The sequence below is a fragment of the Labeo rohita genome, unplaced genomic scaffold (genome assembly GCF_022985175.1).
Source record: "Labeo rohita strain BAU-BD-2019 unplaced genomic scaffold, IGBB_LRoh.1.0 scaffold_542, whole genome shotgun sequence".
NCBI lineage: Eukaryota > Metazoa > Chordata > Actinopteri > Cypriniformes > Cyprinidae > Labeo > Labeo rohita.
The window spans coordinates 2,190-29,598 of NW_026129465.1; the positions used below are offsets into that span (position 1 = coordinate 2,190).

General features: G+C 34.1%; 1 protein-coding gene across 3 annotated transcripts; it reads right to left on the reverse strand.

Moving 5' to 3' along the window:
• Window positions 1–3,814: 3,814 nt before the first annotated feature.
• LOC127161098 (cytosolic phospholipase A2 gamma-like) lies at window positions 3,815–24,168 on the reverse strand. 3 transcript variants are annotated; one of them, XM_051103749.1, is made up of 24 exons: window positions 24,099–24,168; window positions 23,527–23,552; window positions 23,075–23,189; window positions 22,828–22,970; window positions 22,545–22,743; window positions 22,263–22,389; window positions 21,313–21,453; window positions 21,122–21,187; window positions 20,970–21,029; window positions 19,387–19,509; window positions 18,212–18,352; window positions 18,055–18,132; window positions 17,827–17,981; window positions 17,392–17,557; window positions 10,190–10,348; window positions 8,635–8,775; window positions 8,268–8,333; window positions 8,116–8,163; window positions 7,666–7,782; window positions 7,201–7,341; window positions 6,486–6,563; window positions 6,252–6,406; window positions 4,715–4,880; window positions 3,815–4,639 (listed from the first exon to the last, which is right to left on the reverse strand). In XM_051103749.1, exons 2-24 carry the CDS (start codon window positions 23,550–23,552, stop codon window positions 4,443–4,445), a joined length of 2,808 nt encoding a protein of 935 aa, XP_050959706.1. In that variant the 5' UTR covers window positions 24,099–24,168; the 3' UTR covers window positions 3,815–4,442. The 3 variants fall into 3 exon arrangements, with proteins under 3 accessions (XP_050959706.1, XP_050959708.1, XP_050959709.1); XM_051103751.1 differs by lacking the exon at window positions 19,387–19,509; XM_051103752.1 differs by lacking the exons at window positions 19,387–19,509; window positions 20,970–21,029; window positions 21,122–21,187.
• Between the last annotated feature and the right edge of the window lie 3,241 nt (window positions 24,169–27,409).

Consider the following 27,409-nt stretch of genomic DNA (forward strand, 5'->3'; position numbering starts at 1 on the left):
CCTTCAGCACTCATACATGCCATAAGAACTTTACTACCACCGAATTTCACTTAAAGCTCTTCTTTTATCAACTCTGTATCATTTTAGATGCCATTATATCCACAAAATGATTGAATTGGTCTTATGAGACCATGGATTCCCAGAGGTCTGTGTTTTGTAAAGATGTGTTTTGGAAAGGGCTAAATGAGTTTCTTGTGCTTTAGTTCGGGTGTGGACAACAATGCATTTCACTTCTGCACATTGCAGACACATGTATACATGTCATATCCACTTGGCGTCGCTTTTTGACGTTTAAGGTACCCCTTTAGAGTAACTTCTGGACGTGCAGGGTCCTCCATTGATTTCAGTTGTTTGCCTTAATTTAATGGTTTGCATGCATTTGTTAAAAAAAAAAATTAAATAATTTTATATAAATTTATACTTTAATTGAAGCACCTAAACACTAAACTTACCCACTTCTGAACAATATAAAACACGTAACAGGCAAATATAAGTATTTATTGTAGAAACTGACCATAAGCAGTATAAAAGCATTACAAACAAGTCATGTTGCATTCCGAGTCTTCTGAAGCCATACGATATCTTTATGCGAAGAAGAGAAGAAAACATACGTTTTGAATCGCTGAAAATGATCGTGCTCCGTTAACGCGCTCACATCTCATTTAAAAAGATACTCCCGAACATTAGCATGACGCAATCGGTCAGCAGACACGTAAGAGCCAATGGCATTTGCAAACCAAGGCTGACATAATGCTTCCTCTGGTGGGCGACTTTTTTTTAATTTGTATAGACCTATTATCTGTTTGTAAACATTCGGGATGCGTGCGCAGCATGGTTGCAAAAACCCCAGGAGAGCTCGCCTTTACGGCTAGAGAATTACAAGAATAAGGCACAAAATACTTAGATTTAATAAGAGTATAGATTATATTGATTAGATGTCATTTTCAAAATGTTATTCGCATATTACAAGAGCTTGTCACCCAGCGATATGCACTGTTATTCAAAGAAATTGACGTTAGATAGTGGGATAGTCTTACAGATCCGAAACAGGGATGACGATGTTATGGGTTCAGTTGGCAGTCTATGGAGCCATGGACAAAAACAACTCGTCATTCTCTCTTTCCCCCTCGGCTTATATCTCACACTTCTGGCTTTACCCCCCCTCATAATTAACAAACTCATTAGTTTTGTTAAATCGAGTTATAAAGTCCGAATTAGTGGATATAAACTTGCATTTGTGAGGAAAAAAGTCAGAACTGTGAGAAAAAAGTTCGGTAAAATGTTAATAGTAATAGGTTTAAATCAGTGGTTCTCAACAGGGGGGGCGCGGAGGGATCGGAAGGGGGGGCGCAAATCATGGATCGTGGAACCGGTGGGCCGCCTGGGCCTGGGCGCGGGTAACTTTTGACGTCCGGTGCAAATTATGACATACAAAAATACATAGGCTATAGAGTCATATGGATTATTCATTGAAAGGTCGCGATCTCGATTCAAACACACGCAATCTTATTGCTATATGATGATGATTTCGCCATGTCTATAAAACCTTTGAAATCGCAATCACATCGGAATATTGAAACCTGCTTTCGCGCAACCGCTGATTCAGAGAGAGCTCTGCTCATGTAAGTTAAGCTTTGTTTGAACAAGCTTCACGACCAGGATACACGGTATAGGTTACATGTCTGTGTTGCAAACACTGAATAATAATTAAAGTATTCAGATAAATGCTCATTAGAGCCCTGCACGGGCCTCATATATATTTCCTAGCCCGGCCCTTGTCCGACAGCTTATCAGAATTATCGGCCCGAGCCCGTCTTTCCCCCCTTCTCCCAAAACAACTTATACTACTGTTTCAACTATTGAAATAGTTCAGTTTTCGTATGTAATGGTAAAGTGATTTTATTTCGTTTCATTTTTTTGTTAAGTTAATTTAGAAAAAACGTTTGGAGCATTTTTGTTCATTAAATATAGCCTAAAGTTTTTGTTTTTTAAAGTAATGACTGTTTGATCAATTTTGCCTTCTCAAATCATCACGACTTGTTTAAAATAAAATCTATAGATATAGACCCAAAAGAGTTCAAGTATAAAACAATGTTAAACTTAGAGAAATGTGCGCTATTAGACTCATACCCAAATTTGTGTGGAGAGTGGAAGCTAAAGGCGCATTGCAGGACACTGAGGCGCCAGCGTGATGACTTGCTTTTTTTTTTTTTTCAGTGGAAACAATTTAAAATATTCCGTCATTTTTTGCTCATAATACATCTTTCGCAACTGTTAAGGGTCAACTTTTATTTGTGTGCACTCACAGCATCAACAAAACGTTGCAAAAGGTGCTTTTATTAAATAAAGAAAACAAACATGATGCGCTTTCTGTTGCCTCAACAGGAGCGCTTCACAAAAATGAACCGAAACTCAGCAAATGCATACCTCACAGACATGATACATATATCTATAGAAAGCTTAAAATGATTAATTAACGAAATAAAACAAATACTCTGTCACAAAAACTCTTTTTATATGTAATCTGTAAAGATGCATTTCTCTAAAGGCGCGTCCGAGTCAGGATCGGCAACTTCATCCTTGCGACACTGAAAACACTGGTTTATTAATAAATAATTAAAATATCCCCTAATTTCCCCCGAAACATTCATTGTAATTACGTTTGCGGATCTTCCAGCTGCGCTGATTTGCTGCTGCTGGCGGAGACACTAAACGCTTTCCGAGTCGGTCTCGAAAATGAAAGCAAAAGTGAAGTCTCGTGGTGTTTCCACCAGCGCGGAAATTTGTTTTCATCACCATAATTGGTGTATGTATAAAACATCAAAATAAGGAGAAGCCTAAAACAGACCCGAGGCCCGGCCTGAGTCTGAACTATAACTTGAAAATTGTCCCGAAGCCCGGACTTATTTATAACATTTTAAATGGACTAATTTATAAAATAAAATAAAATAATTAACTAATAACTATACTCTTAATATTGTTTTAATATTAAAATGTAGACTAGCATGTAAAATGTACAATCTTACAGACTTTATAGACCCCCCACACCTTCCAAATTCGTATAACATCCGCCCTAAATAGTACTGAATATTATTTAGGGCAGATATGCGAATGCTTGAAGAATGCAAAGAAGGAATGATAGGGGAGGTTTGGGGGGGCTTTAGTTCCAAAAGGTTGAGAACCTCTGCCATAGGGCATTAAAAATAAAGATGTCGAAAGGAAAATTTGTTAAGACCCAATATGTAAAAGGGCAGTAAGATATCTTTAATACCTCTTAAGTTACAGGCATGCAAACCTGAAGTTTCCCCATTTTTTTTTACATGGCCACCATTGGCACATAGAGCAAGAAAGATTGATAAAGTCAACAGATTTTACTAATAGAATAACAATCTCTGTGTAAAAATAACATTATGATGCTGCCATCTTTCTGAAGTCATTTTCCGGGGGAAGTTTTTTTAAGTTTGGTTGATTTGACACAGAAGCCTTTATATCAGCAACTTTAGACAGTGGCTTAAATGTGGCTCTTCTCAGCAGATTTTTACTGGTTTATTGTTTTTTGTTTGTTTGTTTGTTTGTTTGTTTTTTTAACCTTTTGTTTTTAAGTGTTTCAAAACGTGCATATGGTTTTGCTCTGTTGATGAAGGTATTGTTTGTTTGTTTTTATTTCATTGAAATCTATGTGTTTGTGTTGGACAGATTTTGAAACGAGCTTCATCAGGCTCCTAGAAACAGGTTATAGTTATTCACCAGAGCTCTGGGTTGACCAAATGTTATCCAGAACTACAACTATCAGATTTATGGCAGGACAAAATCCTGTTTTAAAAGAACAATTTATTAATTAATTGGTACAGAAACGGAGTAATACAATATTTGAATCAGCAATCATAACTGTAATCACATCTGTGTTATGGCTGATTTGATTATTAATGATTATGAATGTTTGCTTAATGAAAGTTGTGCATGAAGGAAGAGACTGAAACATGCAAGACATTAAACAAATCACGCTGTTATTGTCCTGTTAAACCCCACCTCTCAATTCCATGCACGTTCTGCATCTGCAAATCCATCTGAATGAACAAATAATGTGTTCATGACAAGATTAATTAAAAGGTAAGCCAGCAACTCACTTAGATATCACCACTTAAAATCACATTCAGACTTGAAATAACTAGAAAACATAATCTGAAAACTAATAGTTCCAAAATAAGTTGACTATTGGTAAGAACAGTATAAAGTATGCATGCAATATGACCCATGCTTAAAAAGCTTGATGATAATTATATTTTGTTTTAATAAAGAGAACATTAGTTACATAGTTGTTGTTTCCTTGAAAGTGTAAGTGATGTTCATTTATTTAACCTGAAAAATGTTCCAGCAGTAACTGAAACATAATTTTACATCAAGAAAAACATTAAAACAAACAGTGAGGACTTTGCCTCATCTCAGAACGCTGTGCACCACTGATTTTCAGATGCCAGCTGTTGCCTTTTCTGCTCAATGACTGCACCAATCTGTTCCAGCAGTTTCTCCTTGTTGTTTGAGATGTTTTTTCCAGCTAATTTCATTAATTCAGTGATCTTCTCAGTGTTGTAAGGAGCTTGAAAGGTCTCATATTTGTGCTTCATTTCCTTAAGAGCCTCTAAAGAAACATTAGAATAGACATATTAGAACAGGTGGTATTTCAGTTTTATTCAACTGGACAATCTTAACTTGCCTCCACAGTTGACCACATTAAACAGAGGGATGTGAATCACGGTTGGAGCATTTTGGCCTTTGAACACATAGAAGTCCTTCGGGTTGTCCACGTCTTCATCGGGAATGTTGACTTCAGGGAAAGGGATGTTCTGTTTTTTGCACATATCAGCAGCGTCAGTCACTGTCTGTAGTGAAAAAGCATCATTTCAGTTTAAATTAAAGTTGTTATTCACTGAAACTGTCAGGTTGAGATGAATGGGAATGCTAGTGGATGCTCTGTCCAGGTATTGTATATAAATATTGTTAAAATAAAAGCATGTGCTCTTATCTTAAATGTTTATCTGTTTAAATGATACACAGCATTTGAAATTATCTGTCAATGGTTTTTAAGGTTAGTGCAACCTCTGGTGATTATGATGCATATCACAAGAAAAAAAGCGTTTTCTAGTAAAGAAAGAAAGTCTTGATCATTTCTGTGATCATTTGTAGTGATCTGTTCTCTTAAAGAGTCAGTTCACCCAAAAATGAAAGTCCTGTCATCATTTACTCACCCTCCTGTTGTTCTAAATCTATAAGACTTTCATTCATCTTCCGAGTACACATGAAAAGTCTGTTCACCCCAAACTCTGATGTATAGAGACTGCCAAATAAATTCATACGAATCAAGTGGTTTATGAATCTTTTGAAGAGACACAATCACTTTACATGATAAACAGATTTAATTTTCACATTTAAATACTGACCAGCAAACATAAACTGAAGCTCAACAATACTATGAGAAAAACCTCATTGGTTCTTGTGCAAACTTGCGTGCGAGAATCAGTGAGGTCAAACAAACACGCTTGAGCTTTCCTCACCAAATTTTAATGCTACACTGTAATTGTTGAGTCAACTTAAAATAATTTGAAACCTGGCTGCCATAAAATTTTAAATTCAGTCAACTCGGAAAAAAAGTTTATTCAACTTGAAAGGTTAAATTATACTAAGTGACAACTTATTTATTAGATATTTGAGTTGAATCAACTTAAAATTTTAAGGCAGCTGGGTTACTTACCCATCTGTTAAGTTTAGCAAACACAAATATCTAACGTTTCTAGTTGACTAAACTTATTTTAGTTGACTGAACTTAAAATTTTAAGGCAGCAGGGTAACAAATTATTTTAAGTTGACTCAAAAATTGTGTTTTTTATTTTTTTACAGTGTATAAACATTGTTCACTAATCAATTCTTATATATAAACAGAAGCCAGATTTAAATCTGTTCATGTGAACTGATCATGTCTATTGAAGAAGAAGACTTGAATTAAACTGCTTTATTCATATGGGTTTGTTTTATGATCTCTCTTCATGAACAGGCTTTCAACAGAGGGATAAAAAGGGATAAAAATCACTCAGATTTCATTAAAATCATCTTCATTTGTGTTCCGGAGATGAACCAAAGTCTTGTCAGCTTGGAACGACATGTGGGTGAGTAATTGATGACAGAATTTTCACTGTGAAGTGAACTAAACATTCAACTTTTAATGGAGTATGTTGTCTTATAAATGTGTGTAATACCTTGAACGCTTCCTTGTTGCAGAAATCAAGGGAAATGATGAGGTCAATGTATCTTTCTTCCCTTAACACTGAGAAGTAAGATGAGCTGAGTAGCAGTCCAGCATCTTCATAGTCTCTCGTCTCACTTTTCTGAAGAGCGGAAGGCACGGCTTTATCTGAAGGATCACAGTATGAAATCACTCTATTATATTATTCACATTGAACTGCACAATTTCACATTGAAGATGTTCTCACCCGCCATTTGGTAGAGGAAGTTATATTTCCTGCCCCAGATCCATTGACATATGCATACAAAAATTCTCAAGATAATATCTGAAATACAAATACACAGTGATTCTTAAATGTAGTGAATTATTTTGTTCTATATTCTGTATCTTGTTTTTCAGTTGACTGGTTCTTTGGAGATTATTTTTTTGATGTTTCATTATAGTTTCTCATGCAGCATTTATGCTTTGAATCAAATTTTAGTTTCAATTTCAATTTTGGCTTTCGACAATTACGAAAACACAATAATAGAGACAAAATGATTATTGTGCCACATTTAGTTGCTTTTCTTTACAGCTCTGCTCTTTCGTACATTCATTGGCTTGGCATGTTCATATTCATGGCATTAAGTGATCGTGTCTCTCCAGAAGACTCATAGATTTATTTTGTGATCTCTTTATAAATGTTTTGAAGCATCAGAGTTTAGGTGAGTTTTAGACTTTAAATGGAGGGACAGAAATCTCTCAGATTTCACTAAAATTATAAATGATCCTGATTTGTGCTCAGAAGATGAACTAAAGTCTTATGGTTTGGAATGACATGAGGATGAGTAAATGATGATAGGGTGAACTTTAAATAATCATGATGTTTTATGATTCATACTTTATTGGTTATCTCAAGCAAAGATTTGTGGCACCAGTCAGTTTCTCTGGAAATTTATAATTTTATTTAATCTTCAATGTACCTGCAGTCTCCGAAGGTAACTGATTTAAATCAGTACATACATCCTCAGTGAATCGCTTCATATACAGTTTTGCAGCTTCTTTATCAGCAACATTCAGTTTTTCCCCTGGAAAAATCATGTGATGTTTGTCTCCAGCAAGCTCTGCAAAAGAAAACAAACATACATTTTGAGTTATTGTTTTGTCGAAGATCTGGTTTGATCACTCTTTTAGTTTCTGTTTTCTTTCTTTTATGTGGTAACCGTAATTGGCTGATTGTGTTTCGCAATCAATGCAACGGCACACATCTGTCTTTAGTCTATGTAGCCAAAAGACTTTGATACATTTTAAATACAGGTAGATATAAAATACAGCCTATATTTCAAAGAGTATTTTATATATAAAAAGAAATTTTCAATCCTCAGATCATTAACCCAGTGAACAGATTCACTGTAGACTCTAAAATGAACTAAAAAAAAATAGCTCACCTGTCAGTGTTTCTCTGATTTTTTGATCAAAAGCAGAAGGATCTTTGCCATTCAAAAAGGCGAGATTCATCTCCACAAGATCCATGAGCACCTGGTAAACAGATGGGGAGTTTGGATCTTTTGAAAAAAAAAACACACATTGAACAAACATCATGAACATGAACAACAGCACAATGCAAAATTGAATGTAAGTGCTTTTCAACCCTAAATTTATTAGATACGGGGTGTTTCCCACAAGCAAACAAGTACACAACAGTGTCAAATCAATGTTTTGATTTGAAGCTAAAAAGAAACTGATGCAATACTCATTATCTATTTGGTAATGCTTTACAGTAAGGTGCATGAGCAATACATTACAGCATTTATTCATTTAGTACTGTCAGTAGATCAACAGATGCAAAAGATAGAACTTGACAATAAATAAAAGCATAAATGCAAAAAATGCTTTACCTTTCCTCAGTTCCTCAATCATTTCTGATTTTATTGTAGGCATTAAATCTTGCAAAAAATCAGGGGGAAAAAATCAAATGTAATCAGAGTTCACATGATAATGAAATGACTGTCATATTTAGGCAGAACTGAAACTTCAAATGCAGCTGCACCTTCTATTTTTTCCCAGATGAATTTTGCATTCTCCTCTCCATCAGCTAAAGCGCTGCCACACAGAGCTGCAGAAAATACATATACAATGTTTTCAATAAGTGAAACAAAAACACATCATTTTTGAAACAAAATGTATAATAATCTATAATTGTCAGATTTGAGCCTTAAAATTGTTCAGCATAATTGATCTTTTATTAATATCATTGTGCATAGAGATGTTTATGTTGAAAAACAATGTGCTGTTAAAAATTATTTTTAATATTCCTAATTGTAATTATGTATATTTCAGATTTAACACACATTATAAGTTCAGTGTACATTGATATTACAAATATTAAATAGCTCTACTGTGACAGAGTTTGTTACCTTGCAGGTACAGCATGTCCATTTCAGGCTGCTCCTTGATCTTACGGCCTTTGTCAAACTGGCTGCCGAAGCTGGATGTTTCCACAAAAGCTCCAGTGAGGGAATAACCTGCTTCATATGGATTGATCTCAAACCAGGAGTCTACAGACAGAAAACACCACCATATAACGGCTGACATAAGCACAGTAACTTTAATTCTTTCAGACTCACACCAACACAGACCTCCATCTATGCGAAGCGGGTCTTTACTGAGATGGTCCCACTGATCTGTGAGTGTGTGTTCATCAATCTTTAGAAAAGGAAATTATATACACTACCGTTCAAAAGTTTGGGGTCAGTACATTTTTATTGTTTCTTTTTTTTTTTTTTTTTTTTTTTAAGAAATTAATACTTTTATTCACCAAGGATGTATTAAGTTAATAATTAAAAGTTTATTAAAAGTTAATAATAAATCATTTACATTGCTATAAAATATTTATATTTTAAATAAACACTGTACTTTTTAAACTTGTTATTCATGAAAGAATCCTGAAGAAAAAAAAATCACTGGTTCCAAAAAATATTTGGCAGCACAACAGTTGATATTATCCAACATTGATCATTCTAATAATAAATCTGCATATTAGAATAATTTCTGAAGGATCATGTGACACTTAAGACTGGAGTAACAGCTGATAAAAATTCAGCTTTTCATCACAGGAATAAATTCTATTTTAAAGTATGTTAAAATAAAAACATTATTTTATATTGTAAAAACATTTTGCAATATTACTGTTTTTTTCTATATTTTTAATCAAATAAATGCAGCCTTGATGAGCATAAGAGACTTCTTTAAAGACTATTACAAGTCTTACTGACCCCAAACTTTTGAACGGTAGTGTATGTCACTTACTGTCTTGTGTGTTTGTTTGTCTAGCTTGCAAACCACTTGCTAGAATGTTTTTTTCTTCACGGAAAGTTTTCCCTAATAAGCTAATAAAATATTTCAACTTAAATATTTTGTGTCCAATTACTTACTTTTGTGGCATGTATGATATGGGATAACAAATTATTATAAAATGAATTATTTATCATTTATAAGTCCTACAATTTTGTTTAGTTCCAGTTTAGAATCTCTTATTTTCAATGTAATCTCAGATTTTAGACACCACTGCATGTTTCCTATTGCAGATAGGTTTGCAGTCATTTGCAATCAGAAAAATGTTGCAGTGAGTGTTTATATGTCTTGTGTTCCTTGGCATCCCACAATCATCAATCTACACTGACCAAAATTATAAACGCAACAATGTTTTCAATAAACGAAAATAATTTTTGAAACAAAATGTATAATAGTCTAAAGCATCACATTGTTCGACTGTCAGATTTGAGCCTTAAAATTGTTCAGCATGATTGATCTTTTATTAATATCATTGTGTATGGAGATGTTTTATGTTGAAAAACAATGTGCTGTTAAAAATTATTTTTAATATTCCTAATTGTAATTATGTATATTTCAGATTTAACACACATTATAAGTTCAGTGTACATTGATATTACAAATATTAAATAACTTTACTGTGACAGATTTTGTTATCTTGCAGGTACAGCATGTCCATTTCAGGCTGCTCCTTGATCTTATGGCCTTTGTCAAACTGGCTGCCGAAGCTGGATGTTTCCACAAATGCTCCAGTGAGGGAATAACCTGCTTCATGTGGACTGATCTCAAACCAGGGCTCTGCAGACGGAAAACACAACCATATAACGGCTGACATAAGCACAGTAACTAACTTTAATACTTTCAGACTCACACCAACACAGACCTCCATCTTTTTTCTGTTTGCATTTCTTATCGATCACTGTGTAGATGGGAAACGGGTCTTCACTGAGATGGTCCCACTGATCTGTGAGTGTGTGTTCATCAATCTTTAGAAAAGGAAATTATATCTGTCACTTACTGTCTTGTGTGTTTGTTTGTCTAGCTTGCAAACCACTTGCTAGAGTGTTTTTTTCTTCATGGAAAGTTTTCCCTAATAAGCTAATAAAATATTTCAACTTAAATATTTTGTGTCGAATTATTTACTTTTGTGGCATGTATGATATGGGATAATGTACATTAACAAATTATTATAAAATAAATTATTTATCATTTATAAGTCCTACAATTTTGTTTAGTTCCACTTTAGAATCTCTTATTTTCAATGTAATCTCAGATTTTAGACACCACTGCATGTTTCCTATCGCAGATAGATTTGCAGTCATTTGCAATCAGAAGAATGTTGCAGTGAGTGTTTATATGTCTTGTGTTCCTTGGCATCCCACGATCATCAATCTACACTGACCAAAATTATAAAACCAAAACTTTTGTTTTTGCCCCCATTTTTCATGAGCTGAACTCTAAAATCTAAGACTTTTTCTATGTGCACAAAAAGCCTATTTCTCTCGAATATTGTTCAGAAATCTGTCTAAATCTGTGTTAGTGAGCACTTCTCCTATGCTGAGATAAGCCATCCTCCTCACAGGTGTGGCATATCAAGATGCTGATTAGACAGCATGATTATTGCACAGGTGTGCCTTAGACTGGCCCCAATAAAAGGACACTGTTTTAGGGGGTGTCCGGGGGGTCCAAAAGCCAGTCAGTATCTGGTGTGACCACCATTTGCCTCACGCAGTGCAACGCATCTCCTTTAAATAGAGTTGATCAGGTTGTTGATTGTGGCCTGTAGAATGTTGGTCCAGTCCTCTTCAATGGCTGTGCGAAGATGCTGGATATTGGCAGGAAGTGGAACACGTTGTTTTATATGTCGATCCAGAACATCCCAAACATCCTCGGTGGGTGACATGTCCGGTGAGTATGCTGGTCATGCAAAAACTGGGATGTTTTCAGCTTCCAGGAGTTCTGTACAGATCCTTGCAACATGGGGCCATGCAAAATCATGCTGCAACATGAGGTGATGGTCGTGGATGAATGGCACAAAAATGGGCCTCAGGTCCTCATCACAGTATCTCTAAATGCACCTGTGTTCATTGTCCATAACCTACACCTGCCCGTACCATAACCCCACCGCCACCATGGGCCACTCGATCCACAACGTTGACATCAGCAAACCGCTCACCCACACAACACCTTACACGCTGTCTGCCATCTGCCCTACAGTGAAAACCGGGATTCATCTATGAAGAGAACACCTCTCCAAAGTGCCAGATGCCATCGAATGTGAGCATGCAGATGAGCTTCCCTGAGATGGTTTCTGACAGTTTGTCCAGAAATTCTTTGGTTATGCAAACCAGTTGTTGCAGCAGCTGTCCGGGTGGCTGGTCTCAGACGATCTTGGAGCTGAAGATGCTGGATGTGGAGGTCCTGGGCTGGTGTGGTTACACATGGTCTGCGATTGTGAGGCCGATTGGATGTACTGCCAAATTCTCTAAAATGCCTTTGGAGATGGCTTATGGTAGAGAAATGATCATTCACTTCACAGGCAACAGCTCTGGTGGACATTCTTGCAGTCTGCATGCCAATTGCACGGTCCCTCAAAACTTGCAACATCTGTGGCATTGTGTGATAAAACTGCACATTTTATTGTGTCCTGCCTAAGGCACACCTGTGCAATAATCATGCTGTCTAATCAGCATCTTGATATGCCACACCTGTGAGGTGGATGGATCATCTCTACAAAGGAGCAGTGCTCACTAACACAGACAGATTTAGACAGATTTCTGAACAATATTTGAGAGAAAAAGGCCTTTTGTGTACATAGAAAAAGTTATATATAAGAGTTCGGGCGTAAACAAAAGTGTTCCATTTATAATTTTGGTCAGTGTATTAAAAATACAGCACTTTACTAAATGTTAGAGTTGGGGTACTCGGACTCGTACTCGGACTCGAGTCCGGTCTCGAGTACAATTTTTACGCGACTCGGACTTGTCACGGACTCGGATGCATTTTTACTCGGACTTGACTCGGACTCAAGCCTTTCGGACTCTAAAAATATCCCGAGTCTGTCCGAGTCCACAGACAGTTGACGGAAATGTCACTGACTTATGCGATCACAGAACGCGCCTCTCAGTCAGTGTACGAATGCCGAGTTTTCTTTCGCTTTTAATAGGTTCTGTTATTGCCACACGCATGCTCGTATTGGAGACTATTCATGTAAATGAAGTCGGTTTTGTCTTAAGTAAACCTGAACAGCTGGTAGAAATACTGATGCGTCAAAATATTTGATCTGTGCGTCAGATCTTAAAGCGACAGCAGCGTAAACCTGCAGCAGCAGACCGCGTCATAAATATTAATCAAACAACAAAAGAAAAAGAGAAAATCACTCACTGTTCTTGACTGAATCACTTATTAACTGTAATAAGAATTATCTTTAATGTATACAGTGAAGATTTGGCAGTTTTTATTTTAACATTTATTACTTCATGAAATATCTGTAGTCTATTTCTGTAATAGCCTTTATATTGACCTACATAAAAAATGTAGATTAATATATGTATTAATACTTTTGCTTGTAAGTAATACTTGGAGTTACTTGCCTTGAGCTTGAGAATGTTTTACTTACATTAGTTGATTAGTTTTTTCTGCATTGAAATTATTATTATTTAAACATGGTGGCAGTTTCTAGCTTGAAAGAAAAATAATTTTCTAAACATCTTTGCAGCAATAGTTTTTATGGGTCCAAAACCATCTTGGGTGTGCATTATTTTCTAATAATTAAATGGCCCATCATCAATTATTCCTTATATAATGTAATTTATTGTAATTAATGTAACTATAAATGCATTAAAAAATAAAACAGGTCTGAGTTTGCTGTGACTTATGGAAAGTATAGGTAGGGCTTTATACACACTGTGTGTACCATTGTAAAGACTAGGTTTTTCCCTCACAACCTCATTTTCATTCAAGAAAAAAAAAGTCATATACAAACCAAAACACACACAGCACAATCAGAAATAAAAGAGGTGCATTTTCTGCTCTTAACAGGGTCATCGGATGCCCATTTTCCACAAGTTGATATGATTCTTTAGGGTCTTAATAAAAAGCCTCTAATATACTTTGATTAAAAATTCTCAATGGTTTTGTAAAACAAAACACTTTTTACCTTGTCAAAATGAGCTCAGCAAAAATCATCTCATTCTAAGGGGTTGTTCCTTTAAATGTAAATGAGCTCTGCTCACCCCGCCCCTCTCTTCTCTCTCTGGAAAGACAATATTGTCTAGATTAGCCGCGTTTAGCCGCTAAACTTCATAACTACCATGTTATAAGGAAAGGTGATCGCAAAGATTCATAATAAAAAAAAACCCTTATACTCACTTCTGCTGTAAGTGAAGCTGGATCACGAATGATTTGCGTGAACACAGACGGATATATGTAGATCAGGAGGTTCATTCCCTTCACAAACAAACATAATCCACTGCATCTTCAGCGGCTCAGATGTCGGGAGTAAATGACGACCACTATGTTCATTATTACATCCAGCAACACAACACCTCAATCGCTCAATCTGAGATATTCTTGTCTAACTTACATCCCTGCTCCAATATCGAAACAAAGAGGGCGGACTGTTACAGCTGATCTGAGGTAAGACGCTCATGTCAATCAACTATTGTGGGAGTGGCCTCTGTCATGTGACGCCACAACGACAGACATCTGAGAACAGCTCGATTAGTAAAAAAGGGAATAATATTTTTACAGATTAATTAAAAACCACTGCATGGATTTTTATCATTATAGGGTAGATTTGTACATACACTGACAACACACATTAATGTTCAAACAACATGAAAAAGTGAACTTAGCATCCGATGACCCCTTTAAGATCCCATTCACCAATATACCTACTCCTTTACCCCCACCCTTGAATTTATACATTTACTACATTGATGAATAAAGTCAAGTCCCACCCTATAATTTATCACATTCTAAAACCTGTTTCACTCTAAAATATGTCACATTACATAGATCAGCCATAACTTCTGTTGCATACTTTAAGTTTGCTAAGCAGTGCATGGACACTAATTATGACATATTGTGAAATCAAAATAGCAAGATCCAATAGAGGTTTGCTTTTCTTACATTTCAACTGACATTGCATTTTTCTAGTTGTAAAGGTTAAAAACAGGGGAGCCAAACTCAGTCCTGGTCCTTGGTTTAGCTCCAACTTGCCTCAACACACCTGCCAGGGGGTTTCTAGTATGCCTAGTATAAGCTTGATTAGCTGGTTCAGGTGTGTTTAATTGGGGCTGGATCTAAAATCTGTAGGACATCTCCCTCCAGGACAGAGTTTGGGCACCCCTGGGATAAAACAATGTTAAGTTACTGACAAACAGTATTGTTTCCTTGGACACGGACGGACTCGACTCGGACTCGGCCCTTTGGGACTCGGACTTGAGTCCGACTCGGCCCATTTTGGACTCGGACTCGTCTCGGATTCGACTGGTTAAAGACTCGGACTCGACTCGGACTCGACTTAGGTGGACTCGAACCCAACACTATTAATTGGCCTACTCTAATGAAACTAGTCTTGGTATATTCCTTGGATCATGCCGAGATCATTGATACCAATTATGAATCATCCATGATTGGATGAACTTCCTGTCCACCATTTTAATTTATGTGGAAAACCTACTTTTGCGAACTCCTCCTAAACTGTTCACCAAATTTGACTCAGATCATCTTCAGACGGTGCTGACAAGAAGTTATGGATTTTGTGTCGATGCTTAGTAGAAAACGGCTTTCGTTTAGTGCATCAACGAATTTGCTTGAAGGATGCCAAACTGCATCTGAGGCTGTATCTCTGCAAAGCTTTGACATATTTGCACCAAACTTTGTATGTGCCATTGTCACCTCCCACTGACCATGCCATTTTAATTTGGTAACAGCGCCACCTATTGGTCAAAAGTAATACACCATTCATTAAACATTAATAATGAAATTTCCAAAAATGCTAATAATTTCTGATTGCATTAGCCTATTGTAATGAAAACATGGTCCCAAAACATCCCTTGGATAATGCTGACAACATACATACCAATTATACCATAGTTGACCAAACTTCCTTCCACCATTTTGATTAATGTACAACACCTAATTGTTTAAACTCTTCTTAGACCGTTAGTCCAATTTTGACTCACATCATCTTCAGACTGTCCTGACACAAAGTTATGGATTTCGTGTCGATAGACAAAGCTGTTTTCGTACAGCGCCACCACAAATTTTAGACTTGATGCCAAAATGACTCTGAGGCTGTATCTCTGTAAAGCTTTGACATAATGACACCAAACTTTCTGTGTGTCATTGTAAACTCACACTGAACACACGACATCAATTTGATAAGAGCGCCACCTATTGGTCAAAAGGGATAAGCCAATAAATTCTATTATTAGTGCTTGTCTTTATTATTTTTCAGCCATTTCAACTGATATCATCCTAAAATGGCTTTTAATTACTCATTGTTGTAGTCGGTCTGCTGCTCCTTGCCATGCTTAGGTCCTCATTCTGCCTCTTTAGTGCTTGGCCCCGCAATTGCTGCTTGCAGCTATATTTATTATTATTATTATTATTATTATTATTATTATTATCAATATTTAAAATAGTTGAGTACATTACTTTTCAAGATTCTTTGAAAAGAAAGATCCAAAGATCAGCATTTATCTAAAATAGAAAGATTTTGTAACATTACAGATGCTTTTAATTGATCAAAAGTGATGATAAAGACATTTATTATGTTACAATTCTATTTCTATTATTTCTATTTCAGATAAAATGCTGTTCTTCTGAACTTTCTATTCATCAAAGAAACCTGAACATTTCTAATCACCTGTTTTCAACATAATAATAATAAATATTTTTTTGAGCAGCAAATCAGAATATTAGAATGATTTCTGAAGGATCATGTGACTGGAGTAATGATGCAAAAAAATTCAGCTTTCATGGGAATAAATTACATTTCAAAATTGTGTTTTTCTATTTTTAATAATATTGCTAATATTGCTTTTCTAATTGCCTTCTATTATATTTGAGTGGCTTTCAAAATTTCTAATTGAACATTGCTACATTTCTTGATCCTTGTAAAATTTATACCAACATTTTTCTTTATCAGTTTTAATTAGCATTTGTGCTGTTTTATATCAAAGTACTAAGACAAAAACATTTTTAGAGAAGTTTGTTAATTGATTGGAACAAAATAGAAGTAGTACATTATTTTATTAAGCAATCATGGTTTCAGTGCAGTGTGTGCTGATAATATTAATGATGCTATTTATTGCTAAAAAAAAAAAAAAAGGTTAAAAACAGACAAACAGCAAAAATATTTTGAACATCAGAAATAAAACGCAAACATGACTAACCTCAGATGTTCTTATACTGCCACACAGATCATATTTAGAAAAAAAAAGTGTAATAGTGCTGATTTTTGATCATTAGGTTAAAAAATCATGATTATTAGGACAGGAAAAAGAAAGTGAAAAATGCATTGTACAATGGCTGATATGCAGTTTAGTCTACATTTAGATTCTCTTTAGTCACTGTGTTTAATTTATTCATGTCTAAGTTTTTCCTAGATGATGGCACGAATCTGATCAATCAGATGGGCTTTGTTTTTTGAGATGTTTTTTCCAGCGACCTCCATAAGTTTAGTGATCTTCTCAGCACTGTAACAAGAAAATTGCATCGTCTTATAGTCGGACATCCAGGTCTCAAGTTGGTCTGAAGAAACAGTAACACACTTAAATCAGAACATGATTCATATTTCAGTTTTGTTTAACTAGACAATCTTCACTTGCCTCCACAGTTGTGCTTATTAAACAGAGGGATGTGAATCACAGTTGGAGCGTTTTTGCCTTTGAACACATAGAAGTCCTTTGGTTTCTCCAGGTCTTCACTGGGAATCTGGACATCAGGGAAAGGGATGTTTTGGTTTTCACACATCGTGGCAGCTTTTCTCACCGTCTACAGTGAAAAAATTACAGAAATGATTTGATTAAAAGGGTTATAAAACATTTCAGTTCAGTTCATTCTGTGTATTTTAGATTAGTGGGACCTCAGGTGGTCACTTTAAATGTCATGAGAAAAAGAAGCAAGAAGCAAGCACTCCATCACAAGTCACACAAGTTCAGAAGGAAAGAAATGATAAAAGAATTAACATTTCTTGGGGATCCATTTTGAATAGCCTTTTATAAGAGTATGTATGCATTGTGAATTATATACAAGTATATTACCTCGAAAGGATCGCCCTCACTGAAATCCAGGGAAATGATGAGGTCAATGTTTCTTTCTTCTCTCAGCACTGAGAAGTAGGGTGAGTTCAGCAACAGTCCTGCATCTTCATAGTCTCTCGTCTCACTTTCCAGAAGAGCAGCAGGCACTGCTTTATCTGAGAAATCACAACTTGAAATCAGTGTTTATTATTAATTTATTTGCCAGGTAACAAACAGGTCTATTCTTACGTTTCATGTTGTGGAGAAAGTCATATTTTCTGCCCCAGGTGAACAGAGACACACACCTACATGTGCTCAAGAAAACATCTGTAATATAAAAACACTCTTCTAAATAAATCTTCTTAGATCTTTGTGATGGCATTTTAAATTCTGACTGGAAACTTACCGAATGGCCAGAAATTGAGCCAACCATTAAAATAGTCAATTAAATCCAAGGTGTAGTTCTTAATATGCCATTTTGTAGCTTCTTTGTCAGCAAAATTCAGTATTTTCACTTGAAACATCTGCTGTCCTTTTTCAGCAATCTCTGCAAAAAAGGGGAGCATTACTGAATGTGTGTATCTTATTTTAATTACTTTTTTTGTTGTTGTTGACTAAAATAGATATTATTGCATGTTGTATATGTTATACAGCTGAAATTGTTTCCCAGAAATCCACTGTGATAATTACATATCATGATAATGACACACGAGTCGAACTTTTCTGGACAGTAAGATTTTTAATGTTTCTTAAAGAAATCGCTTCTGCTCCCCAAGTCTGCATTTATTTGATCCAACATACAGCAAAAGCAGTAATACTGTAAAATATTTTTACTATTTAAAATAACTGCTTTCTATTTGAATATATTTTAAAATGTAGTTTATTCCTGTGCAATATTTTTATTTGTATTTTATTTATTTATTTTGGGGTGTAAATTAATACTTTTATTTGGCAAGGATGCTTTAAATTGTTCAAAAGTGATGATACTGTTTTTGAGCAGCAAATATTAGAATGATTTCTGAAGGATCATGTGACACTGAAGACTGAATTAATGATGCTAAAAATTCAACTTTGAAATCACATGAATGAAATTACATGATTATTTAAATAGAAAACAGCTTTTTTAAATAGTAAAAATATTTCAGAATTGTACTGTTTTTGCTGTACTGTGGATTAAATAAATGCAGGCTTGGTGAGCAGAAAAGGCTTCTTTAAAAAACATAAAACATTTTACTGTCTAAAAACTTTTGACTGATAGAGTTTATTATAGGCTAGAGAGCGAGAGAGAGATGTGAAATATGGCCTTTTTAATTTAAGATAATATTTAATATTTTTAAAGCATTCTCAGCATCAGTAAGCATAAACAACATGTTCTCATTGTAACTTAATGCATATAATATAACAAATTAATTATGATGTTTACCCTCACTGTATCTTTTTCATGGACTGTAGTGGTGGAAATGTTACACTGCATTTAAATTACACTGTCAGTTCTACCCCTGAGAAGTTTTCATTGGATTAAGTGTGACAAATATTAAAAAATATCATCCTCTATTCTATCACACTTTAGAAAAACCTCACCGTTCAGTTTTGTTCTGATGGATTCGTGAAATTCAGAAGGATCTTTGCCACTCAAAACAGAGAGATTCATGTCCACAAGATCCATGAGCACCTTGGTTCCCTTCTGTACAAGTGAGTTTAAAACTTTTGAAGAAAACACACAATGAACACTAAATACTGAAAAAAAGGCCTTCAATGCAATCACTTTTCCCTGTCAGATTTATGTTCGTTTGCGTTTCCATTCTCCCAGGCCTCCCGGCCTGACCAGATTAGTGTAAACATTCTTAAAAAACAGTAAAATTGTAAAATATTTTTACTATTTAAAATAACTGCTTTCTATTTGAATATATTTAAAAATGTAATTTATTTCTGACATCAAAGCTGAATTTGCAGCATCATTACTCCAGTCTTCAGTGTCACATGATCCTTCAGAAATCATTCAAATAAGAAGATTTGTTGTTCAAGATACACTTCTTCTTCTTATTATTATTATTATTATCATTATTATTATTATTATTATTAATAATAATATTTAAAAGAATTGAGTACTTTTTTTTAGGATTCTTTGATGAATAGAAAGATCCAAAGATCAGCATTTATCTGAAATAAAAAGCTTTTGTAATGTTATACACTATACCATTCAAAAACTTGGAGTCAGTATATATATTTTTTTATTATGTTTATTAATTAATGCTTTTATTTTGCTTTAAGTTGATCAAAAGTGATCATTAAGACATATATAATGTTACAAAAGGTTTCTATTTCAGATATATGTTGTTCTTCTGAACCTTCTATTCATCAAACAAACGTGAAAAAAATCTACTCTGCTCTTTTCAACATAATAAATGTTTTTTGAGCAGCATAGAATGATTATTATATTGAATATTAGAATGATTTCAAAAGGATGTGACTGCAGTAATGATAAAAATAGAATAGAAAACAGTTATTTTAAATAAAACTATTTCAGAATTTTACTGTTTTTGCTGTGATTTGGATAATAAATAATTCAAATAAATGCAGGTTTGGTGAGCTTCTTTAAAAAAAAACATTCCAAATCTTACTTTTGACTAGTAATGTACATGTACAAATCTACAAATCTTATCTTGTATAATTAAAGCATTTCTCATGATGTATTCATTCTAGCTGTGGTATAGGTCACTGTCTTTAAAATCAAATCAAAGATAATCTTAATCATAATATACTTCTTTTATGTCCCATACAGCAAAAAAATATATTTTTTTTTTCAAATGTTTCAAAATATACAGAAAATGGCAAAAAAAAAAAAAATGCATACATATATTTTCAGCAATATATTTTGGCTATATATAAATATTTTTTTAAAAAGCATGTAAAAATATATATTTTGACCTCTGTATATTTCAGCCAAAAAAAATGCATTTTCTTACCACAGAAATACATTTAGAAATATATTTTGGTATATAATACTATTTAGCATAAATGTAAAATATATTTTGTCCACAATTTTTTTTTTTTTTTGCGCCATATGGGCTTGCCATTGGGTAGCGTGAAAATATGAAACATAGATTAACTCTCTCGGTGAATAAAAGTAAATACTTAAATAAAAGCAATAAGAAATACTTTACCTTCGTCTATTTCCTTAGGTAACCAGTTTTTGATCTTAGATATTAAATCAGACAGGTAAACTGTGGGGGTGAGGGTTGGGGAGGATTAGAATGAAATTAGAGTTCATGTGATAATAAAATGACTTGAATCTTCTGAACAAATGCAGTTGCACCTTTTATTTGTTCCCAGATGTAATTCATGTTATTATAACCATCAGCCATAGCGCTGCCACACAGAGCTACATGATATCAGCAAACAGGAAATTCAGGTCAGCAGCAGCTCAGTAGTGTACAGAGTTCAGAGTGTACAGTGTAAGATGATATTGCAAACATTAGTAAACTCTCCTCCGACAGTGTTTGTTACCTTGCAGGTACAGCATGTCCATTTCAGGCTGGCTCTTGATCTTACAGCCATTGTCAAACTGGCTGCCGAAGCTGGGGGTGTCCACAAATGCTCCGATGAGGGAATAACCTGCTTCATATGGACTGATCTCAAACCAGGAATCTGCAGACAAAAAACACATATAACAGCTGATATGAGCACAGAAACTCTAGTAACACTTTACAATATGGGTGCACAAATATGCATTAATTCATGTTTAACTAATGCAGAGATAATCATGATTTAATATATAACTCATGAAGAACTAAACCATTTATTAATAATTACTGCATTAGCAACAAATAAATATTCTAAATGATTCATAGATTAAGTAATCAATAAATTGTAATTAGTTAAATGTGTCATAATGTATTAATTCCCTAATAACTTATTTTATTAACTAATAGTGTAAATTCATGTATTAATTACCACAATGTGTTGAAGCCATGCATTTCAAATTCCAGTTGTCTGCTTTAATTAATCATTAGCTAATGATTTGCCACCAAATCATTATGTTATGACTTTACTTGTTGAAGCACAGAACTATTAACTAATTATGTAATATGTCATTGGTTATGGATTTAGAGTTATTTAGTCAGTCATGTGCTAATCTTTCGCTAATGATTAATTAAAGCAGACAACTGGAAGTTGAAGTACATAGCTTTGACCACTCTGGTAATTAACATATGAATTTACATCATTAGTTAATAAAATAAGTTATTAAGGAATTAATACATTATGGCACATTTAACTAATAACAATTTATTGATTACTTAATCTATGAATCATATAGAATGTTCATTAGTTGCTGATGTAGTAATCATTATTAAATGGTTTAGCTCTTCATGAATTATACATTAAGTCGTGATTATCTGTGAATTAATTAAGCATGAATTAATGCATATTTGTGCATGCGTATTGTAACATATTACCGAAAGTTTCTTTCTCGCTGAGATCTTCTTCTCCTTGCTGTTTGAATCGCTTGTCGATCACTGTGTAGATGGGAAACGGAACTTTTTTGTGCTTGTTCCATTGATCTGTGAGTGTGCAGTTGTCGATCTGAAGAGAAAATACTTTTTTTTTTTGCAGCATTATGTTATTGTACATGCCTGGGTACAATTTCTTTAGAAAATTTCAAGGTTTTTCATGCAAGCATAAAGTCCAATAAAGAACTTTAATTTTTAAGTCTGGCTGTGGTATGACTATTTACAGACCTTTTTCACAAATTCTGTGACAGCCATCACTGCCCAGACATCAGTCAAGCTGAAGAAGTCTTTCCTATGATATTTACACAATTGGGCAAATGCATCTCCCGCGTTGACTCCTGGTCCATTGAGTCTCTTGATGATTTTGTCTTTCACAGTGTCTAGGTTGGTGGACCAGTCTGGTTCATGGTATAAGGAGGCCATGCACCTTCAGAGAAGAACATACTGCTGTCATTTTTGACATTCAACCCAATTTAATCTCTATGTGTTTGTTGTTTCTCAGGGTTCGTACCAGGTGGATCCAGAGACTCCGCTCAGATAAAGGATGCAGTCCAGAAGACCTGCTTTATCAAGCTCAACCAGAGATCCCAGCAAACCCACCATGGCTCTTTGTCCTCCTCCAGAACCCAGCAATGCAATGTTTGGCACTTTATCCTGAAACACACACAATTTGATTTTGCAAACATTGTTCATCAGCTTAAAACACCATTTGGAGAAAGAATAGTAGTCATAGATGTGAAGTATATGAGATGTTCTACCTTACTGCAGTTTATGTTGAGTTTCTGCAGGCTTTTAAGAACAAATTTTCTTCTTTTGGCTACAAATTCTTTTTCCTTCTTATGTAGAGAGGGACTGATTCTCACCTTACCACTGCTGTAGCAAAAAAAAGAAAAAATAGACTGAATTGAACATCACATGCTCATATTTTGTATATTTTTAAATGAGAGATTTAAGTTCAATATATATATATATATATATATATATATATATATATATATATATATATATATATATATATATATTTCTCCTACAAATCAAGAGAATGTGTAATTAGATGCATTGTACAAAAAAGGGTTTCTACACGAAAGAGAAAGGGTTACAAACTAAATGAAATCATTTTAAATGTACGATACTGTAAAATTCTACTGAATCCTGTTTAATTGGGACAGAATGAAAGATTTTTATCTTATTTTACATTAGGATTACATACCTTTCATGAGATGGACACGTTCCCATCTAAAAAAAACAAAACAAAAAACAAAAAAACAATAGAGTTAACTGTAAAGTTAAAATCTATTATTGCTGCTTCATATTCTTATGGAAACGGCAATATATATATTTTCAGGATTATTTGATGAAGATGAATAGTATATGATGGTTTGTAATAAGAAAAAATAATTAGAAATCTTAATTAGAAAATTAGAATGATTTCTGAGAATTCAGCTTTGCATCACATGAATAAATCACATTTCAACAGATAGTAACACAAAACACATATTTCAAATTGCAATATTATTTCATAATATTACTGTTCTACTATATTTTTGATCAAATAAATTAAGCCTTGGTGAGCAGACGAGACTTCTTTTAAAAAAAAAAAAAAAAAAAAACATTTTTAAAAATCTTAATTATCCCAAACTTCTGAAGTGTATTTGGTAGTGTAGTTTTCACTATTTCTCACATATTAATTAGAGTTAAAAGTCATTCATGCTACTGTTGTCACTTATAATGACATTAAAACATTTAATTGCCTGTTGTAAAGGCTTTAAAACATGTACTTACTGTTCTTGACTTGTCTTGTAAAATCCTGAGATTCACCAATGACAACAGCAGCCGTTGTGTCTCATACCGAGCAGATGATGCTCTTTTATAGGCTCTGGATCATCACGAAGGGTGGAGGTGATGAATGCAGTGCCGGCCCATCCAACAGGCGATACAGGCGGTCGCCTAGAGCGTTTGAAATAACTTCCTTTTGTGATCTGATGTGGTTTCACATCCCTGAATGAAGCAAAATTATTATTTTATAAAGTGATAAAGGCTGTTGATTGCATTGCATCTGTAGTTTCTTCATATAAAAATACCCGATGTGCCTTGAAAAACAGAGAGAAAGCATTTAGTCGCAATCTTACAGATATGTCTCCATGTTTCATCAGTTAAAACGCCTATCTGAGTTTTATTCAGCTATGTGAAAGTGTATTCCTTTGTCCATATTAGGAATTCCCTATATGAAAGAAACATTATAGAGGTATGGACATAAGTGAGCCGCCATAAAACTAAAAGAAGAAGAAGAAGAATGAAATATTATATTACATGTGTGCATTCACTAATGCTCACAACACATTTGGGGTAAAAATAATGATAATACTTCTAAGTTTTTTTTTTGTTTGTTTTGTTTTGTTTTGTCAAAGATCTTTAATCATAATATTATAATACATGCTTATACCTTTCTAAACATTTATAGTTCTAAACATTTAACAGGTCATGCTGCAGTTGCAAAATATATTGATAAAACAATATTGTTTTGTTTAATGTTTTTATTTAGTACTAACAATAATCAGAATTAGTCATATTAATAAAAACAACATTTTGGCCTAATTGTGCAGCCCTACAATCAGGCACAACAAACTCAGTGTTCTTTATTATTTTTGGTTATTTTTGAAAACCTTTCTTGTTAAGGTTCAGATTTTTGAATTCACTTAATATTGCCTCTCAGAATAGTCTCTCGAAATGAAGTCTTGTTACACAATCATTTTTAAATGATTTGAAATTAAAGCATGATAGAGAGATTAAAGTGAATTTGTGGTAGAAATGGAATCCAAACGTATGGTGACCGGGAGGGGGCACATTCGGTTCACTTAAGTTTGTCGTGGCCACGTCATATCAACTCGTGGGAACGTGATATTATGTCTTGGCCACGAGCTCATTTTGTCGAGGTACCGACATCCTTATGTCGTGGCCACGTCTTATAATGTTGAGGAAACGACATGCGCTTCTCGTGGCCACGAGTTTAATGCGTAAACAAACCTGCATGACCATAGTAACCCGGGATTAACTGATCCTCTTTTTTTCTGTAATATTTGTATCATTCCTTTGTATTCGTTTTTTTTCTCTTTACTTAAAGTTTTGAATGTAAATGATACAGTAAAAATTTGAATATGCTATACGACTGGGATTTTTACTGGAATGATACAAATATTACAGAAAAAAAAGAGGATCAGTTAATGGACTTACAAGACTGTGGGATGCATGAAATGTTTGTAGGACTATCTGATATACTTTATGTAATATTTATTAATGATCAACTTCTTTTGAATGCTGTCTACATCGGGCACAGACAACATTCACATAGACAGCATCGCATAATATTATCATTTAATATTGTATTAATTTCTATAATAATTAATATAATAATTTCTTAATTCAAAATAAAATATTAATAAATCTATCTCTGATAATCCCGGGTTACTATGGTCACGCAGGTTTGTTTACGCATTAAACTCGTGGCCACGAGAAGCGCATGTCGTTTCCTCATCATAGCATCTCGTGGCCACGACATAAGGATGTCGGTACCTCGACAAAATGATCTCGTGGCCACGACATAATATCACGTTCCCACGAGTTGATATGACGTTCCCACGAATTTATATCTCGTGGCCAAGACAAACAAGTGAACCGAAGGTGTCCCCTCCCGGTCACCGTACAAACGATATCATTCCGGAGCTGGAAAAAAAAGATGTTTTGACTGCTATATACATAATATTTATTGCTGTAGTGCTTGTTTTATACATGCAATGATGCCCATGATCAGACCCAGATTCAGTGTCTAACGCAATAAAGTTTTTTTCATCAATCAAAACAAAACAAAACAGTCAAAATAGCCTGCATTTCTTGTCATTTATGAATATCAGTAGGCCTGTGTTTATTTTGTTTATGCTCTTTTTGTGTATACTTTATTTATATTTTATTTATTTGTGATGCATGTGTATCTGTTTACTCAAACTCACTTGCACTCCTTTTTTTTTTTTTTTTTTTTTTTTTTTTTTTGTATAAATATTTTTACATATGTTTGTTGAATGTGTTACAATTAATACACATTCACACTTTAATATTGAAATAGTCATGTTATGTGCTTTCTCTTCACTAGTCAAATTTCTATGACAGTTTGACTATGACACTAGTGGGGCCCATTTTCATTATCTTGCCTCGGGCCCCACAAACCTACAGGCCGGCACTGGATGAATGTGAACATATATAATCACACATAGAGAGCGCACAACCTTCTTCTCTAAAATGTCCTTGTATCTAGAAATAATTACTGAAGGTCAAGCCACCAGATGTGTGGGTAAGGGCTAAAAATGAAAATTTCCTATAAAATATTATAAAAGGAAAAACTTGTTTACAGTAAAACATGATCTCAAATGTTGCCCAGGTCAACAGACAGTAGTATAACATTATCTCTCAGAGTTTAATTTAGATTTAAACAAACATATTTCAGCATTTGCCTTGATGTTAAATGAAGGCCACAACATTTTTTATTATTTTTTTTTTTTTAACATTTTTTTTTATTTTAGGAACTAATAAATAGCTGATTGTGATATTTCATGTCATTGCCTTTTAACTATAAACATAAATATAAGTCATTTTTTGCTAGCAATTCATTTTGTCAATGTTCAGTAAACTGTATAATCAAATAAAATGCACAAATACAGTAAAATTAAAGCATTTCAAATGTACATATTAAAAATATAAACACATCAAAGCATTGTGCAGAATTTTAACACAATCAGTGAGCCATATTAACACTGAAACATCATTTTAATGCATTAAGTGTTGCTTATGTGCTACTGAACATGACCAGAAACTACTTATTAATGTGTTAATATTACACAAATATTAAACCTATTTGTAATTAATAAAAAGAAAATTAAAGTGAAACAGAAAGATAAAAAATCTTCCTCAGTATTTTTTTTTTTTTTCTTGTTTTTCAGTGCAAATATGTAAACATTATATGCAACATAACTTTGAGCAAGAACAAATATTTGCCTGTGGGGTCAGAAAAATTTAATTAAGTCAAAGAAAAAACAAGATTGTTT

Bases quoted from the DNA above. Each gene is read 5' to 3' on its own strand.
- LOC127161098 (XM_051103749.1), bottom strand. From the start codon at position 23,552: ATGGGAACGTGTCCATCTCATGAAAG. The intron at 21,454-22,262 runs GTAATATGTTAC...TTTTGTCTGCAG, and splicing joins CAGCGAGAAAGAAACTTTCG to ATTCCTGGTTTGAGATCAGT. The intron at 19,510-20,969 runs GTAAAGTATTTC...TTTCTTCAAAAG, and splicing joins ACCTAAGGAAATAGACGAAG to TTTTAAACTCACTTGTACAG.